This window comes from Hevea brasiliensis, chromosome 3, assembly GCF_030052815.1.
Source record: "Hevea brasiliensis isolate MT/VB/25A 57/8 chromosome 3, ASM3005281v1, whole genome shotgun sequence".
In the NCBI taxonomy this organism is placed as follows: Eukaryota; Viridiplantae; Streptophyta; class Magnoliopsida; order Malpighiales; family Euphorbiaceae; genus Hevea; species Hevea brasiliensis.
Genome location: NC_079495.1, coordinates 7,820,875 through 7,840,635, shown reverse-complemented (window position 1 = coordinate 7,840,635; position 19,761 = coordinate 7,820,875). Strand labels below are relative to the sequence as shown.

The window sequence follows — 19,761 nt, the reverse complement described above, 5'->3', positions numbered from 1 at the left end:
TTATATGTTTTATTATTTAATTGTCCTCTCTTATAAATAACGAATTTTATTATATATTTGTTCTTAATTCATAATTATTCATCTATATTTGTAAATAAAATGCTAATTTATAAGGCACATATATTTTGTAATTTTTTTTAATTCATGATGATTTTATAATAATAACAGCAACAATAATAACTTTCATCAATAAATCTGATATTAATTTTTAAATTCTAAATATTTTCATTTTTAAAATTTAATTAGAAGTCTTATATACATTTTCAAACTAATCAATTATTCAAAAGGCTTTAGTTTAGCTTTTAGAAATTTAGTATAGGTGAGTCAAGAACATTTTGCTGATAGCGATGGCGATACTGTGGATTCCTTCATGACATGCAATGGTGGTTGATGGGTCGCGGTGGCTTGTGAAGATCTCTACATGGCATGTGATGGCAGTGGTAACTAGGTTTTTTTTGTGGTTCTTGATGGTGAGAGGAAGCTTTTCATGGTAAGGTGTCATCGATGACAGTTACTGATAGGTCTCTTTGTGGCTCAATGGCTGCTATTGTTGCGTCTCTTTTTGTAGCTGATGATGATAGGGAAGAGGAGACGAATGGGCAAGTTTCAGTTCACATAATCCCCTACCAACATACTCTGAATCTGTTTGATGAATGTCTTCAAAGATTTAAGCTATTGTTGGGACTATTGTTTGAAATTGTTTGCCTTCCCTTGTGGCTATTGTTGCATTTTGAAGAAGAGACATCAACATGCTTTGGTTGTTCAAATTAATTGAAGAGGAGGCTCTAGCTGATTAATTGGAGACGAGATGCAATTTGCAAGAAAAAAATTGTTTGAAAATGTTTGGGACTATTATTGATCAATTTGAGCCATATTTGCTAATTCTAAGCTGGGTTATTATTATTATTATTATTATTATTATTATTATTATTATTATTATTATTATTATTATTATTATCTTAATTTTTTTTAATTAATATGAAGTTTCTATTAGAATTTAAGTTAAATTACACTTATCTGGACATGCCTCAAAACTTTTGACGCAAAATTGATCATTTTTTTATGTATAAATTTTAATTATATCCTTTTATTTTATTTTAAAAAACTTGTTATCTCCTCACATTCAATAGAGGTGTACGGTTTAGGTTCGATTTAGGGTCTACTTAAAAATTGAAATCGAACCAAAATTTTGATACAATTTTAGTTCAGTTCTTCATTGTTTCGGTTCCGATTCAATGTAGTTCTCAGTTTTTCGGTTCGGATTCAGTTTGATACAGTTTTAGTTCAATTATCAATTCTTAAAATAATTTTATGTAATTATTTCCTTAAAAAGTAATATTTAAATTTTAAATTGAATTATTAATACATAATATATCTTTTAGCTATTTTTAAATTATATAACCTTTAAATATAAGGTGCATATATAATTTATGATTAAATATATGATATAATATAAAAATATATTTTAACTATTTATTAATTATATAATATAATAAAATATTTATGATTAATAATTATAAGATAATTTAATATATTAATAATTAAAATTATTAAGAAAATATAAAAAAATAAAATATAATATTATGTTATATTTAATTCATAATATATATATAAGTATATATAATTATATTAAAAACATATAACATATATAAAAAAATATAGAAAAAATATATGTATGAATTTAATTTTTAATTTGATTTTAATACAGTTTGATTTTAGTATAATTTTAATTTAATTCTTCATAAAAAAAAATAAATCAAAATAAAAAAAAATGATTTTATACAGTTCCTATGGATTGAGCATGATTCTTCAATTTGATACGGTTTTTTAAAAATCATGCACAGCACTAATTTCCGATAAAAGTATGTTAATAATTTTCATACTTATTTTATCATGTCATTCACACCGTACATCTTTCCATCTTCTCTCTATTTCCTTGATTTTGTCTCCTTTTGTCACCTTTACAATTGAGAGAGAGCTCTGTGAAGTCCATCAAGTCGCTATGGAGGGAAGGAGCAGTTCGGGTAGGGGCGTGAGTTAGAGAAGAGGTGGGGATCTCGATGGCAGATCTGTTCCTTTTTCTCCTTCTTCCTTCTTCTTCATTTAATGATCCTAGCAAATCCCATTAATAAAACCCACGACCTGAGTTGGCGTTACCTGCGTTATGTGACGTTTCTTCATTGGTGAGGGATTGAAGATTGGAACTTAGAGTACTTATTAAGGGTTTGATCGTTGGGTAGAACAGAGAGTGTAGAGACCTTAAGCCAAGTAAGCCTCTGACTCTGAGCCTTATACTTTTGTTACATTGTTACTTGCCTTCGTTGTCAATTTATATGCATATTGTTGTTATTTATATTTGTGCTAGGGTTTATAATTCAGATGTCTTGAGTGAACACTATGTTCATTCTCCATTATTAAACTGAAATCTTCTTGTAGCATAATTTAGAATCAGGGGTTTTTTATGCTTTTCTTCGTCAGTGTTCTGCTTTTTCTACATTTGACTGATTTGGCCCTTGGTTATGGGGTAGAGTTCTAACCATCATTAACGATCAAGGCCATGAAAGATTTTTCTTTTTTTTTTTGGTTTAAACTTGCAGAATATATATTTGTCTGCATTTTCCTCAAGTTTGTGATTGTTACAGGTGATTCGCTTTAATGGGTACTATGATGAAGTCTCCAAGGAGTGATAGAGACAGAATCAGCAATCTTCCGGACCCTGTTATCCATCACATTCTTTCTTTCCTCGAAATGCAAGAACTTGCAAACTTTTCCCTTACCTCGAAAAAGCTAAGAGAATTCTGCATATCCATTCCTTTCTTGACTTTTGATGGCTTCTTATGGGAAGACAGAGGTCTAAAGGGTGAGTTGATAAATTATATGGACAGATTGTTTGCTGTTCGAAAAGGAATGGAGACCCAACGCGTAACTATTCGCTGGCCTTTTGCCGCTGCCAATGCTGATGAAAAATTCCGTGTTGTTACGTGGCTGTATAATGCAATAGCATGTAAGGTTCAGTTGCTTCATCTCGAAATCCTCCTCCTCAATAGAGAAGATGTTTTCTCGTTGCCGCTTCCTGTCTTTCATTGTGAATCATTAAAGGAATTAAAAGTAGACTTGGATGGAGGCATTCTTGATAAATTTCCCCTCTCAGGTGGCTTCTGCAATCTCAAATCCTTATCTTTGAAAAATCTTAAAATTAGTAATGAGGCTTTTGGAGAGTGGATTTCATCTTTCTGTAAGAACCTTGAAAAATTATTGCTTGCTTACATTGATGGGGTAAAGAATATTATCATCAATAGCTCCACTCTTAAATTTTTGACCATTAAAGCTTATTTCTCTAGTAGTCTCTGCAATATTAGCATATCAGCAGAAATGCTCAATGACTTTATCCTGGGTTGGGAATCTCGTTGTTTTAACGGCAAGTCATTGAAAATCTTTGCACCAAAACTTGTTTATCTGAAGTGGGATGGATATCTTGTGGATTTTTATTGCTTGGAAAACTCTAAGCATATACAGCGCAGTGCAATCAATCTAACGCTGGATCCTTCATTAGATGGGCATGATATTTCTATTGATCAGAACTTGACAAGACTACTTCACAGCATATGCACGAGTAGAACTCTAATTTTAGCCTACGAATGTAATAAGGTAAAACAGTCTACTCTTACATGTGTTTGCTTACTTTTTGGTCATTACTTATGCTAACATTTAATTGTTAATGTTGTAGATTTTGTTTAAGCAGGGTTGCCTACCATCTCTCTTCTGTAATTTGAGCTGCTTATTATTAGATACCATCAATTTAAATGATGATTTGGTGCCTGCTATAGCTTGCTTTCTCAAAGGAACACCTAATCTGAAGACTCTTCACATAAAAAACAAGAACTGCCTCTTTGCAGATGAAGTATGCTTACATCTCTCTCACACTTGCGCACTCGCACAATTTATATTAAATTAATAAATTTTGTATATATTCTTGATCTAAATATTTCTCTTTTCCTTTCAGTTAACGAAGTTGAAATCAAATTCATATGCATTTACCATACGATATTGGGAATCTCAAAACCTAGCTTTTGTTCATCAATTGGAGGAAGCAACCATAGAGCTGTTTGACAAAGGGGATAATGAGTTGGAGCTGATAAAGTACTTGCTCAAGCATGCTAGAACTTTGAAGAGGATGACAATCCTTTATTCTTCTTCCTTTCCATCAGTCTTCAATAAAGAGGTAGATGATTACAGGAAGACTTCTACTGCTGAAATAGTATACATATATATATAAGATGCTGGGAAATTTACTTAACCTTAAGCCTGTGATGCCATCAAGTAGAAACTGTGATCTTTTTGGTTTGTGCTTATGAAACTTGTATGATGAGAAATTTCCAAAACTTTACAAAACTCTTGTCTCAGTAAAATAAACAAAATGAAGGGTTGGTAACTAAATGAAATTTGATATTGTAATGTCAAAATAAACAAAGCAAAAATTGTGGAGCTTTGGTAACTAAAGAAAACAGAACTTAAATCTCAATACTAGTGTTGTAGCATCCTTTTGGCTTTAGAGGATGAGCAAGCCTTCTTTTTACCGCATTAAAAAAATTAACGACTGCAGGACTATAAAATGAAGGCAAATTTATTATTTGGTTCTTGGGTTTTGATCAATATTAATTTAGTTCCTGTATTTTGGAAACTAAACGATTCAGTCCTTCACTGATGCTTTCATCAAAATCAATGATTTTTTCGTCTAATATTGTTATTAATTTAAGTAAAAAGATAAATATATAATTTATTCAACTAAGAAAAATTTACTATTTGACTCGTGAGATTTAATTGATATTACGATTTGGTCTCTATATTTTGAAAATTGAACGATTTACTTCACTTATGTTTTCCTTTAATTAAAATTAATTGTTATTAAATAAATTATTTTTCCTGTTTTATAAAGAAAAATTCAAAAAAAATTTAATAAGAACAAAGTTAATAAGTAAAAAAAACAAATTCTAATAATTTTAACAATTGTCAAAAACATGACTAAATCGTTTAATTTTTAAAAAACAAGAATCAAGTTGTAATATTGGTTAAAACTTAGAGATTAAATAGTAAATTTTCTTAATTGAATGAAGAATACATTTATCTTTTCACTTAAATTAACGATAATATTGGATGGAAAGACCTTTAATTTTTAAGAAAGTATGGGTGAAAATTAAATTATTCAATTTCTAAAACACACAAATCAAATTATAATATTAATCAAAATTTAAGAACCAAATAATAAATTACCCTAAAATAAAGTAGAATTACAAAATTATTAGTGAGCACACAAATTTTAAGCGCTCACATAATCGCACTCAAATGATAAAAAAAAATAATAATAATATTTATATAATTTGACTGCAAAATCTACCTCTACAAGCGAGATAAAAAAAATTACTATAATAAAAAAATAAAAAATTATAATCATTCAAAACTTTTCAAAAACTCTAATCTCAGTATAATTATTTTCAAAACTTTCAAAATATGCCTTAATAGATAAAATATAAAATATTTTTATGTGTAAATGTATATAAATAAAGACTTGTGAAATTGCTCTAATAGAATTAATATTACATTTTAACAATGTTATTATGGGTAAAGTAGATATTTGAGAAAAAGAAAAAATGAAAAAAAAAGAGTGAAAAGGTAAAAATAAAATAAAAGTGATCAATATTTTTATTATGCCAAAATTGATGTAACAAATGCATTAATAATTTATTCAACTAAGAATCTATTAATTATAAAAATTAAATACATCATAATAAAAAAAAAGAATTGCACCAAATTTCAAGTGAATTAAAAGTTTCCTGTCCAATGTTTTGGGTTTCAAATGGTAAGGTCTATTTTGCTCTTTGATGTTCAATTGGGCTTTAAAAAAATTGCAGGTGCTTCATTTATATATATCAATTTTTTAACCATTTGTAAAGAAATAAATTATAATTCTTTATTTAAAAATTATTAAATTGTGTTTATTTTAATCTATAAATTGATTAAATCAACTTATAAATTTTAAAAATAAGTTGACCTATTTGTTTATAATAATTTTTAAATTTATAAGTTGATCAATTTATAAGCTCTAAAAATAAATTGACTTATTTATTTATAATAATTTTTAACTTTATAAATTGAGTTTATAAATTAAAAATAAATAAATTAAAGAGATTTAATTTTATTATTTTAATATTTATAAATTTATTTAATTAAATATTTTATTATATTATCTTCATTTAATTTTTAAATTTTCATTATAAAAAATGGGATTTGTAAAATTGTGAAAATCTGTTTTGATTTGGTCCCAATTGCAAATTTGCTTTCTACAGTTACCCTTTCCTATCATTAATGAAATTCTTACGCCCGTTGCTGCTTATATTTCCTTTCGTGTTTTTGTTTTATTTTACTAGGATTCTGATTGTTTTGTAGGTAATATTTTTTAAAAAAATATTTCTTACATTTTTTAATATTTATAATATTTAAAATTTACAAAAAAATATTTTTATTAAATGAAAAATGAAAGCATTTTTAAGAAAAATAATTTATTTATTTTAATAAAAAAATTATTTTTCTAATTTTAATAAAATGTGAAAATATTTTTATATATATATACAAATTATTTTTATGAAAATATTTTTAAAGTTAAGAAAATAATTTTTATAAAAATATTTTTTATATATAAATTATTTACTCTAAAATAAATAGAGTTTAAATAATCCATTAACCATTTATTTGGATAAAAAAATAATAAAAAAATCTATTTTATATTTTTCTTCAAATTAGAGGAGAGAAAGAAAGAAAATCTATTTCTCTTTAAATTAAAGTGATATAAAGGTAAATGTGAAAATAAATATATTTTTATATTAAAATTATTTAGATACTTTTATGTAATATAATAAAAAAAATAAGAGTATAATAATTATTTTTTTAAGAAAAAAATTATATTTTTTTTATTTTAATAATTAATTCAAATAAAAATTTATTTTTTTTCTCTTTATTTTTTTTAATTTTTTTCTTTATTGCTTATATTTAATTTCTCATCAACATAATCAAGGATTCTGATAAAGAGTTTGATGTAATTTATGAAAATTAGCTTATTAAGTATTCAAGCATTATTAAGTTTCCCAAAGCATTATTAAGTTTCCCAGAGGATTAAGGATTCCTAGCAACTGGTTAACCGCTTGTAAGTGCAAACACGTCGACTGTTGATGTTTCTTGGTGACTGAGCCCCTTCAAGGGTTGAAGACTGGAACTGAGAGTGCTTATTAAAGGATTTGATCATTGGGTGGAGACCTTAAACCAGGTAAGCTTCTAACTCTCAGTCTTCTACTCTTGTTACCTTGCCTTCCTAGTACAATTTATATGCATATTGTTGTTATTTATTTTTGTGCTAGGGTTTGTATTTCAGATATCTTGCATGAACACTATGTCCATTCTCCATTGTTAAACTGAACTTTTCTTCTAGCATAATTTGGAATCAAGGCTTTTTCTGCTTTTCTTTGTCCATTAACACGACTTTGTGTTCTGCTTTGTCTAGATGTGACTGATTTGGCTCTTGGTTATTTGGTAGAGTTCTCATCATCATTAACAATCAAGGCCGAATTTTTTTTCTTTTTTTTTTTTTGGATTTAAACTTGCAAAATATGTACTTGTCTGCATTTTCCTCAATTTTGTCTTCGTTACAGGTGATTCAGTTTAATGGGTACTATGATGGAGTCTCCAAGGAGTGATAGAGACAGAATCAGCAATCTTCCGGACCCTCTTGTCCATCACATCCTCTCTTTCCTTGAAATGAAAGAACTTGTCAATTTGTCCCTTACCTCGAAACAGCTAAGAGAATTCTGCATATCCACTCCCTTCTTGACTTTGAATGGCTTGCTATGCGAAGATAGACGATATCTGTTGTTAAATTCGGTGGACAGATTGTTGGCTTTCCGAAAAGGAATGAAGACCGAACGCATATCTATTCTCTGGCCTTTTGCTGCTGCCAATGCTAATGAAAAATTCCGTGTTCTTATGTGGCTCTGTAATGCAATAGCATGTAAGGTTCAATTAATTGATCTCCAAATAATCCTCCATGGTGAAGATGTTTTCTCGTTGCCGGCTCCTGTCTTTCTTTCTGAATCATTGAAGGAATTAAAAGTAAATTTGCAGGGAGGCCGTCTTGATAAATTTCCCCTCTCAGGGGGTTTTTGCAATCTCAAATCCTTATCTTTGATAGATCTTCAAATTAGCAATGAGGGTTTTGGAGGGTGGATTTCATCTTTCTGCAAGCACCTTGAGAAATTATTGCTTGAGAACTTTGATGGGGGAAAGAATATTATCATCAATAGCCCCACTCTTAAGTCTTTGACCATTAAACCTTACTTCTCTAGTAATCTGTGCAATATTAGCATATCAGCAGAAAAGCTCAATGACTTTATCTTGGATTGGAAATTTCATTTTTCTAAAGGCAAGTCATTGAAAATCATTGCACCAAATCTTGATTATCTGATGTGGGATGGACATCTCGTGGAATTTAACTGCTTGGAGAACTTCAAGCATCTGGAACGTACTGTAATCAGACAAACACAGTATCCTTCATTATATAGGCTTGATTCTTCTATCAATCAGAATTTGTCAAGACTACTTCATAGCATTTGCACATGTAGAGCTCTAATTTTAACCGATGAATGTATTAAGGTAAAACATTCTACTCTGCAAGTGTTTGCTAACTGTTTGTTCATTACTTGGTGCTAACATTTATTGATTAATGTTGTAGGTTTCGTTTAAGCAGGGCTGTTTACCATCTCTCTTCCATCGTTTGAGTTGCTTATATTTATATACCGACAATGTAAATGATGATTTGGTGCCTGCTGTAGCTTGCTTTCTCAAAGGAACACCTAATCTGAAGACTCTTCACATAAAAAAAGACAACAACTTCTGCCTTTCTAGTGTATGCTTACATCTCTCTCATGCACAATTTATAATTTTGTTTATCTTCTTGATCTAAAATATTTCTCTTTTCCTTTCAGTTAACTCAATCAGAATCATACGATGCATTTACTGTACGATATTGGGAATCTCAAAAACTAGATTTTGTTCATCAATTGGAGGAAGCAACAGTAGAGCTTTTTAACAGAGGGGATAATGAGTTGGAGCTCATAAAGTACTTGCTCAAGCATGCCAGAGCTTTGAAGAAGATGACAATCCTTTATTTATCTCTCCTTCCATTAGTGTTCAATACAGAGTTTGATGATTACAGGAAGACTTCTACTGCTGAAATAGTTTTCGATCGAGTGCCTGAGGATGATGCATAAGAAAGGTTTCCAATGCAATATAGAAAATTAACTCAGTAGACTGAAGACATATAAGATACTAGGAAATTTACAGCATTATTAGGAATAATATCTTTTTGGCAATACTAAATCTTAAGCCTGTGATGCCATCAAGTAGAAACTGTTTTCTTTATGGTTTATGCTTGTGAAATTTATGAGATGAGATTGTTTCAGATATGATGCGCGAAAGCAAGTTAAATTGCAGTAGAATATAGCTGGACCATATGATCATCTAGGTATTTATAATTCGGAAAACGGAGAATTAGAGCCTATTTGGTCGTTGGGTTTGAAGGCTGAAAACTGTTTTTAGAAAAAAAAAAAAAAAAATATATATATATATATATATATATATATATATATATATATATATATATATATATATTATTTTAAATGCGGTTGAACAAATCAATTTGAGAAAAATTGTATATTTGATAATTTTTTTTAATGTTAAAAATCCCAATTAATTATTTGATAAATACTTATAAAATTTTGTCTTTTAAAATTATATTAATTTTTATTTTTTAAATAATTATTAATTATTTTTATCTAATTGTTTCTTGATAAGAATGTAACAAGAATATTAAATAAAGTCTGTATAGTACGTATGCTATTTGAAAGAATTTATTCATAATAATAAATGTAATAATAGGTATATGCTAAAAAATAAAAGGGAAATTTATAATTTAGTTTTTAAATTTTACTCTATACTACACTTTAATTTTTAAATTTTAAAAAATTAATTATTTAATTTATGAATTTTATATTACATTATATTTTAATTTCTGAATTTTAAAAATTTAAGTATTTAGTACTTAAATTTTCTATCATATTATACTTTAATCTCTATAATTTTTATATATAAAATAATTTAATCCCTCTAATTTTAATATATAAAATAATTTAGTCATTTTATCGATCAACGAAATTATTTTAAACATTAAAATTATAAAAACTCAATCATTTTATACATTAAAATTAAAAAGATTAAATAATTTATTTCTCAAAATTTAAAGAATTAAAATTTAATATAATATAAAATTTTAATTAAATAATTAATTTTTTAAAATTTAATGACTAAAGTATAATATAGGATAAAACTCAATTAAAAATTTTCCAAAATAAAATTTTAGGCATTTTGCTAGCATAACAGCCATTGGGCTGTAGAGGATAGCAAGCCTTCTTTTCGCCGCATTCAAAAAAAAAAAAATAATACAAAAAATTAAAGAGTGCTGGACCATGAAGTGAATGCAGAATTACAAAATTGCTGCTAAGAGTAATCAACTAGAGTTGCGAAAACAAGATAATATTTTCAGTTGACCGTGGGAGAGCTCACGAAGCGAGAGCGGGTTGTACGGAAGGATCAGTCAAGGTACCGTCTAAAGCACTGCTTGTTGCATAGGAGAATTTTAGCAGCATGGATGTCAGTGATTCCACAATTTCAGACATTGGTGGCCGGAATAACTTCTCAGGCTGTTCAGGTTTCAGTTGCAGGAAAACAATTAAGAGTGACTAAAATGCAATGATTTCAAAAATTTTAACCTTCAATAATCTAGTGTTACATAAATTTTATTTCAATGCTTACCTGAACACAGAGAGAGACGATATCTGCAAATCGGGAGGCAGCCTTGGGAGTGATTGTTCTTCTGATATTTGGATCAACCATTTGTGCCAAATATGCACCATCATGAAGACGAGATGAGGCCCATTTGACCAAGGATTGCTCTTCTCCTGGTCTTGAGCTGTGTTAGAAGACATGAAAGATTCATAATCAAGAAATAAGTCGAAAATACAAGCCATGAAAATGGGTTAAAAGAAATGAAAAGAAACACAAGCCTCGATTCATGCCTATCAAAAGGTTTCCTCCCTGTTAAAAGCTCCAAAAGCAAGACCCCAAAGGCATATATGTCACATTTCGTGTTATCTGTTCCTGGTTCCCCATGTTCAGGTGCAATGTAGCCAGTGTCACCAATAGCTAATTCAGCAGCCTGTTTATAACATGTCAACAACTATAGATGAGTATTTTGACATCTTCAGTCTCTCACATATTTGACAAAATTGATTGGAGATGCACTTATGCCTGCTTGAATGACAAGTTAGCAGCTTACTCATGAAAGACCCATAGAAATAAACTCAAAGCTTATGAAATTTAGAAACCATAAATTTTTGTAATGTGCTATTTTCAAAATTCTCTATATTGGGCATCTCCTCGTAAGATTTACAAGCCAATAAGCACAGTACAGCAACTTTATGTCCTACTGTTAGTCACTTCTTGCAGTTATGGACTAAAATTTTGTGTCATCCAAGGAAAAGGTGGAGAAGACTAACCAAATACTTACCTTAAGTTTAACACTATTGGTTGCCAATGGCCTCAAAATTGCAATTCCACAGTCACAGAGACGAGGCTTAAGTTCATCATCGAGTAAGATATTGGCGGCCCTTATGTTGCCGTGGGCAATAGGAGGGGAGAAAGTAGAATGCAAGTAGCTGAAATCATAATTTTTGACACGGAAACAATATTAGAAACATGGGGAAGAAAAAGATGTAATGTTTAACCAGGTGTCCTACTTCTGATTCATTGGCAATGATGCATGCACCAAGCTGCTTAGTTCTCCATTATTTCTGCACGATTCTAGAGCGCATAATGGTATAATTCAATTTTAAAAAATAGTCTTTAGCACTAGTAAATCTACATTCGAGAGTTGTTTTGTGTTGTATTGTGTGAACAATTAGCCTAATAGGGTGCATGGTACAGATAAACCTATTACTATAGTCATGCAAGTTAGACTAGAAGATATGAACATGTTAAGGGAAATAACCATTGGATACTTACTCCAGAGCCCGAGCAACACCAAGTGCAATACCAATACGAATGGTCCATGGCAGTGGTTTGTATGCTTCACCATGAAGAACATCATGGAGATTTAAATTTTTTATATACTCGTACACAAGGAGATGATGACCATTTTCTACACAGTAGCCAATAAGTGTTACAATGTGAGGATGCCTCAGTCTGGCTGCAGTCCAAATCACATCTAAGAATTGTTCTTCTTCTTGGAAAGATAGTGATACCATGCTGACGTTTTTGACAACCATTATCTGGGGAAAAGGAACACAGTGGGGGGTGGTTAGAGACTTCTCATGACTTGATTGAATTTCAGAACTTGCTGCAATTTACAAGCAATCAGTAAGTTCAAATATTTACTTTGCCATCAGAGAACTTGGCTTTGTAAACAGAACCAAGAGATCCCTCTCCTAGTAAATTCTCTTCACTGAAATTGTTTGTCGCTAATTGAAGCTCTGCCAGAGTAAAAATTTTAGCACTTGCTGGAGCTTTGTATTTCATAGCAAAGCTTCTTCTTCTGGAAATTTTCTCAGTTCTTGCACTGCAAGCAGGAGGTATATGTCTTGGGCCAACTGTAGGCGGAGATTTGACTGGCAAGAGCTGTGGCCTTGCTTCACTTGCGGTTAGAGAAGAGTCTATTACCATAAAAAGAGAATAAATGGGAAAATAAAAATTGAACACATGAACATTTTATGTTGCAGAAGAAGAGGGGACAGAAAAATGAATAGCTCCTAAACAAATGCATTTTAGATAACATGAGAAATTCAAACATGGTTTACCCCATCAGCTAGAATATCAAATTTTCATATTAGGTTCCAATTGACAAAAAGACATAAATAGAAAAGAAAATCCAAGATAACAAAGACATATGTAACCAATAGTATGGATGCTAAATAATCTCAGAAGGTGAATCTCTAAGCACTGATATCAGAAAGGTTTGAAGGAATCATTAAGATGGAATATTTTTTGAGTTGACCAAGAGTTCAACTGATTCAATGAATTAGGATTACAAAACAGAATACACACACACCAACACTAAGATTCCATTTCCATTGAAAAACTAATTGGCAACTACTTAGTAGAAAGAGTTTACATTTATGATTATCAGTTGTTAGAATTATGACCCACTCAAAATTCTAGTAAGATTTGAAGAGACTTTTTCCTAATTTGAGTAGGAAAAATATTCTTCAATAGAATAGGGGAATATTTTCTATATAGATTAAAATATTATTCCTAAATTGAGTAAGACTCCTAATCAGATTAGGATTGAGTAAATTAACACTATAAATAAAAGAATGATAAAAAAAATTATTTGGCTTTCAGTTCATGGAGTGAGACTGTCACCCATTGTAAAGAAGGGTCTTGCCAATTGCTGCGGATTTAACTCTGCCCATTGATGAGGGGCTTTTGCCCATAGCAGTGGAGAGAGGCTTTGGACTAAGGTAGAGAAATGATATAGAATTTAAGAGAAAGGGATTCTTATCCATTATTAAGAGGACTCTTACCTATATAGTGGAAGACACCATTTGTGGTATAGTGTTGTAATAGTAAATATGTTAAGTTATATCTAGAGGAGATTGAGAGGAACTGAGCAGTTTGATGTAATTTGTGTTCTCTTGGGTGTAATTGGGTTTATGGATAGTATAGTTTGAGCTTTTAATTAATAATTTATTATAGTGGAGGATGACATGCCCGTAAATGTAGCCCTATGTTTGCTTTATGTTTTTGCAGTTTACACGTTTCCGTGGTGTACAACATCAATTGTATAAGAGATAAGTCGTATATATTTGCACATCATATCAGATTGCAATTTCAACTTTCCAAATTTCGTCATGTTAATACTTAAATATAACACTTCTAGTGTAGGTTTAGAAGACCACCTTTAGTGACCGGAAAAACATGGGATCGCCTAATGCGGATTGCAACAAAAATTGCTACACAAGTCGCTATAAGAGTTGCTGCACCCATGGTACAAGCTATTCCTCCGGGGCCTAGCCGTTTCTTCTTGTGTTCAGCTGCCTCAGGATTGAAATAGTTCTCAATGGCACTTGACTCTGTTGTTGGGGGTCCACTAAAATTTTTCCCAATGGATACATTTTCCAGAGGAAAATTCCAGAGTGGATAGTTGTCTCCCATATGGAACCTATTCCCATCAATCCTAGCAAAAGGTAAAACAAGAGCGGAACGAAGAATTGGTAGTCAGTGCAGGCAATCAAATCTAACAACAGTTGGAACCTTTTGATTACTTACCACAGATTTGGTATGGATTGAAATTGAGTTGGAATAACACCACTGAAATGATTAGATTGGACGTTTCTGACAACAGAAATGAGAAGAGGATCAAAAGATTATATCAGCCTAATTTGCAAAATGCTAACAAACTAACAGAAAAATACGGAGGAACCTACAGGTCAATTAGGTGAAGATCAGCCAGGTAGATAACTGATCCAGTGAATTGGTTGTTCTGCAAGAACCTGCCAAGCAACAAGTAAGAAGCACTTGACATGTGAAAGGAGAAACACACAATTACCCACACCAAGGTAAGTGTATGGCGTGGTTGCATTAAACTCACAATCTAGTAAGATTTGTCAGACATCCTAAAGAAGTAGGTAAATCTCCAGCGAAGTAATTGTATGATAGATCCCTGTAACAGCATATTGAATATTCATGAGAAATCTGATAAAAAAATTATTCATGAGGAAACAAAATAACCATCACTTTCAAAATTCTCCACAAAGAAAGTGTTGGAACAAAAAAGGAATCAAAATTCAAAATGTATGACATATTAAATAGTTAAGATGCCATTCCAACACATGAAGTTTGATATCCCATTCAGATAATTGTTGAATTGTTATATTCATTTTAATTTTAAACAAATAAAATTCAAAATGTGGAAATCAAAAGCCAGATTTCTCTTTGAAGTTATTTCAAACTGATTAAATACAACATTTTGACAAGAGATGACAACAAAGAATTTTAGTTAGTTGATTTATTCTTACTTGTGATCTAAGTAATAAAAAGATGCCATTGGATAACCATACTACTAAAGAAAGTTAAGAATCGTGTGTTGGTTTTGTGTAGCATAATACCCATTATTTTAAAAGGACACCTCTTTAAATTCATAATACCCACTTTTTAAAAGGACACCTCTTTAAATTCCGGGGCCATTAAAACCTATTATTGCTTAGACAGTTTTGCTTAATTGTAAATGCTAAACCAGAAAAGATGTAGAAACATACATCTCTTTTAGATTTTTCAGGCCACTGAAAACATTGCCAATGGGTCCATCTAATGAATTGTGGCTTAGATTCCTGGAGAAGAAAAATAAAACGATTCGTGGTCGAACACTTTTTAGATAGAAACCAGTAAAATAGGCAATGGAGAGCAACGTACAAATGTCGGAGTTCTTGGAGGCTTGATAAAGTATAGGGTAAATTATGACTCAAGTTGTTGAATGCTAAATTGCTGCATTGTAAAGCATCAAATAAAATCAAACAACAACAAACACACAGTAATACTTATTTAACTAGATGGAATTTACATATATATTATCAGAATACTGAGAAGTAGCAGCTTACATGCGAGTGGCATTAGGAGGTAGGTAATATGGAATTTCACCCATAATATTATTGGAGCTAGCATCCCTAAGATAAGAAACCAGATTAAAGAACAGAACAGAAAGCAGAGCTTTGCTAGCAAAATCTAGACAAGAAAATCACTCACAAATGCTTCAAGTTATGAAGATTATGGAGCTGGGTTCCAAGGTACCCAATCAGGCTTAGTCCCTGAAGGTTGCTGCAGAACATGAAAGAATAAATTAATGTATTTGTAGTCTAAAAAGTATAGATTGCTGATTGAAATGGGGATACGTGCACTACAGGTAGATTACAGACGATTCGTGACAAGACACTCCAGTCCATGACTCCTGACATGGATCTCCTCCATCCAACCTCCACCCCTTCAGCTGAGGGGGCTTATTCAGAGCTATATACAGATTTTCAAGCGCCATGACTGCATAAGTTTGAAGGAAATCTCATTATTGTATGATTACAATTTAGTCAAAGCCTATTATCATTATTCACTAGCCGAATTCCTATATTTGAAAATTATATTAATTGATCTCCGCAATTTGATTTATTAATTTGTAAGTCCTTCCGTCCAAAAAATTCACAATGCACCATTAATTCTTAATAAAAAGACCTTATTACCTTTAAGGTGTATTTTAAAATTATATTAATTAGTTTCTAAAAGTTGATTCTATCAACTATATAATTCATTCATTTATTGGTCCTGTATTTTAAATATTTTTGTTATTTAGTAAAAAACCCATCCAAGTGTTGAAGAATTGAAGGGATTCTCTGTGATTGCAGCCACAGTTATCAATGAAGAAAACAGGGAGAGATAGTAGAGGGAGGGTTTTTTCTGAAAAGGTGATTTAGAGAGCATTGGTACGTCTCCATGTTTATGCAGGGGGCGGAACTAGGTTAAGGAGTAGGGGTGTACCCCCCCACCCCAAGTTCATAAAATTAAAATTTTGCCTATGAAGTTTAGTATATTTTTACAAAAAAAAAAAAATTATTGTTTGCCCTTCAAAAGTTTTTAAAATTAAAATTTTACCTATAAAGTTTAACATTTTTTAATAAAAAATTACTGTTTGCTCTCCAAAATTTTTAAAATTAAAATTTTACCTATAAAGTTTAGTATTTTTTTCATAAAAAATTATTGTTCGTCTCCCAAAATTTTTAAAATTCAATAATTTTTAAAAATTATTGTTTACTCCTCCAATATTTTTATTTTTGTTTTAACTTTTACAATTTTATGTAATTTTATTCATATTTTTTTATTTTATTTAATTCTAATGTCTTAATGTTTTCAATATTTCATTTAATATTTATTTTTGGCCTATGAATTTCATTTTGGTTCTTGTATTATGATATCTTTTGCTAAATATTTTTGTCACTTAACATTTTAGATTTTAAGTTAAATCGGTTGTATAGATATTCTTTATTAACATTTGATAGGTCTGCTAACCTGAGTATAGTATAGATATTCTTTATTAAGTTTGTTTTAATTATTTAAAATTAACAAATATATGTTTATTAAAAAAAGAACGTTGATTATTGTTTAATAAAAATGTATTTGATTATTTACAATAATATAACTGTAAATTTTAACACCCCCTATAATAAATTTTGCATCCGCCCCTGTATTTAAGTTCAGCTTCATTTCAAGATCTAACTATGAGAGAAAAGAAAGGTTCATAGATTAATAATAGAAATTGAATGTCAAATCCAAATACATTGATTTGAATGGATTGATAAATCTGAGATATGTAAAGATAAATAAATGGAGAGAGACTGAAGAATGAACAGAAGGAGATATGGAGAGATAGGGATGGAAAGAAAAACAGAAGAGGGAAGGAGAGAGAGAAGGTAAAAGAAAAACAGGAGAGAGGGATGAAGAAAAAGGCATTGTTAATTTGTGATTATTAAAATTAGACGAAGAAAATATTTAATTGACAAAATCATCTAATGTAATTGTAAAAAAAAAGAAACTAATTCATGGATAATTACAATAATTGAAAATTAAATAATAATTTATTCTAATGATGTATTTGATAGAAAATTAAAAAATTTAATTTTAAACATTAATCTTGTAAGTTTTAACATTTAAAGAGGATAATTATTAATCAAAGTATCCAAATAACATTAATTAAATGTTAAAAGTTATAAGATAAAAACTACTTCTTATTAATTTCGCATCGAACACCTTTTAAAAAATAATAATGTATTTTTATGAGTATTAATGATAAATTATATAGAGAATGACCTATTAATTAATGGAATAAATTTTACAAACCGAATCAAAATATAAAAATAAACTCTTAATAATAATACTGAAAAGTTAAATTGCAATTCACCCTAAAAATTATATACAATATCACCCTATAAAGAATAGAACAATTATGTAAACATTAACAGTAAATCATAATACTCATATAATGAGAACCAAAGCTAGTCCTGGAAGAACAACAGAAGAAGGGGTTTTTTTTTTCCAGAGCCTGATGGCGCCCACACATTTAATTACGTTTGATGATTTGTTCCAGGTAAATATATGCAACTACAATGCTAATTGGTTGCTACTTATGTCCATTGATGAATAGTAATAATTAATAATAAAAGCATAGGATCAATAAGTCGATATTCAAGGTGTAGCAGGCAAATATATGTAAGTTTGGCGCTCATCACAGAAAGAAAGGGAAAATAGAAGCAATTTTGTCCTAATTATTGACCAGTTTGGTTTCCATTTCCACATGATTAAACACAAAATACCTGCCTAAACGTAAGGGTTAAAGGGGTGTGCAAGCTTTTTAAGTTTCTTCAATCAAATTGAAAAGTCTTATCCAACTGAATTTATTTTTTTTTTAATATAACTTTTATTAAAATAAAATTATATCAAAATCATATTAAATTCATATCAACTTGGAAAATAATTTACATATAAATCAATTTTTTTATATTTTTTTAAATATATTATATATTTTTAATATAATTATATATTAACATAATTTTATATTTATCTCGTAGTTAAAGAATATATAATTAAGACACGGTTAAAACTAATCTCAACAAGATATTTATATTATTATATTGTATAATATGTTAATACTAAATTATATTAAATATTATATAATTAAAAAATATTATATGATGTAAGCTTCCAATTTTAAAGTTTCAATAATAATTTAAATATTGAAAATAAAAAGCCAAAACTATATTATTCGAATTAAAATTAAAATATTGAAAATCAAATTAAAATTAAAATATTAAACAATTGAATGGAATCAATCCAAATCAAAATTTGATGTGAATTCGGCCGGACTCCGAAGGAATGCACATCCCCCAGGCAAGGGTCTGGAATGACATAGCATCATTTCCTATTCAGTTATTTTCCCGCCATGTCTATCCCTCGAGCCATCATTTCCCGCTTGAGCATCAAGTGCAGGAAAACCCCCAAAAAATAGAAACAATAATTTGGAAAAAAAAAAAAACATATATATATATATATATATTTCCTAACCGGGTGGCCTTCTTTCTGTTTGTTTGCTGAGAAACGTAAAAAAGAAAATTAGATTCTTAATCTTGAAGTTGAGCCTATATTCTCTTGTTGTTTTATGCAGTCCAAAAACTCAGACTCGAATTTCCGTTGATCGTTTTCCGAACAAAGAAAACTTTGTTACAACTTCTATTACTTTTCCTTTGTTTTCTAAGGATCCAAACAGACGACAGATTGAGAACATTCTAGTAAAGCGTGAGCTTTATTATCACTTATCACCAAAAACAAGCAAATCCTACTGAGAAGTTACGGAAGAAAACTCCACTGATCGCAAGAAAACATGAACAGAAGAAATAATTAAATTAGATTTTACCATCATTCGTATCCGTAAACGCCCAAGAGCGCGAAGCCAGAATCGCCAAGAAGACGATTACAGCGAACCAAAAATGTAGTTTCTCTCTGGCCATTATCTCGAGAACAAAACTTGATCTCAGATCCTTATTTTCTAAAACCAAAGAGCAAAACATTGTA

General features: G+C 29.8%; 3 protein-coding genes across 6 annotated transcripts; 2 read left to right on the top strand and 1 right to left on the bottom strand.

Moving 5' to 3' along the window:
* Nucleotides 1-1,884: 1,884 nt before the first annotated feature.
* Nucleotides 1,885-4,392, top strand: LOC110666233 (F-box/LRR-repeat protein At4g14103-like). Of its 4 annotated transcripts, none has more exons than XM_058143772.1 (4): nt 1,885-2,268; nt 2,643-3,648; nt 3,743-3,901; nt 4,004-4,392. In XM_058143772.1, the coding sequence occupies exons 2-4, from the start codon at nt 2,656-2,658 to the stop codon at nt 4,274-4,276; spliced, it is 1,425 nt and encodes a 474-aa protein (XP_057999755.1). In that variant the 5' UTR covers nt 1,885-2,268; nt 2,643-2,655; the 3' UTR covers nt 4,277-4,392. The 4 variants fall into 4 exon arrangements, with proteins under 4 accessions (XP_057999755.1, XP_021682338.2, XP_021682337.2 ...); XM_021826646.2 differs by having other exon boundaries at nt 1,887-2,268; nt 2,598-3,648; nt 3,728-3,901; XM_021826645.2 differs by having other exon boundaries at nt 1,888-2,268; nt 3,728-3,901.
* A 2,830-nt stretch (nt 4,393-7,222) lies between these two features.
* LOC110644192 (putative F-box/FBD/LRR-repeat protein At4g03220) lies at nt 7,223-9,509 on the top strand. Its single transcript, XM_021796865.2, has 4 exons — nt 7,223-7,318; nt 7,701-8,697; nt 8,777-8,950; nt 9,030-9,509. The coding sequence occupies exons 2-4, from the start codon at nt 7,714-7,716 to the stop codon at nt 9,312-9,314; spliced, it is 1,443 nt and encodes a 480-aa protein (XP_021652557.2). The 5' UTR covers nt 7,223-7,318; nt 7,701-7,713; the 3' UTR covers nt 9,315-9,509.
* Nucleotides 9,510-10,641: 1,132 nt separating this feature from the next.
* Nucleotides 10,642-19,712, bottom strand: LOC110644194 (protein STRUBBELIG-RECEPTOR FAMILY 2). Its single transcript, XM_021796867.2, is given in 17 exon segments — nt 10,642-10,691; nt 10,694-10,802; nt 10,915-11,071; nt 11,178-11,317; nt 11,669-11,816; nt 12,163-12,428; nt 12,535-12,809; nt 14,055-14,332; nt 14,425-14,490; nt 14,583-14,648; nt 14,747-14,818; nt 15,414-15,485; nt 15,568-15,639; nt 15,753-15,818; nt 15,898-15,969; nt 16,053-16,185; nt 19,604-19,712. Coding segments are annotated over 17 exon segments (2,136 nt in total). The 5' UTR covers nt 19,698-19,712.
* Between the last annotated feature and the right edge of the window lie 49 nt (nt 19,713-19,761).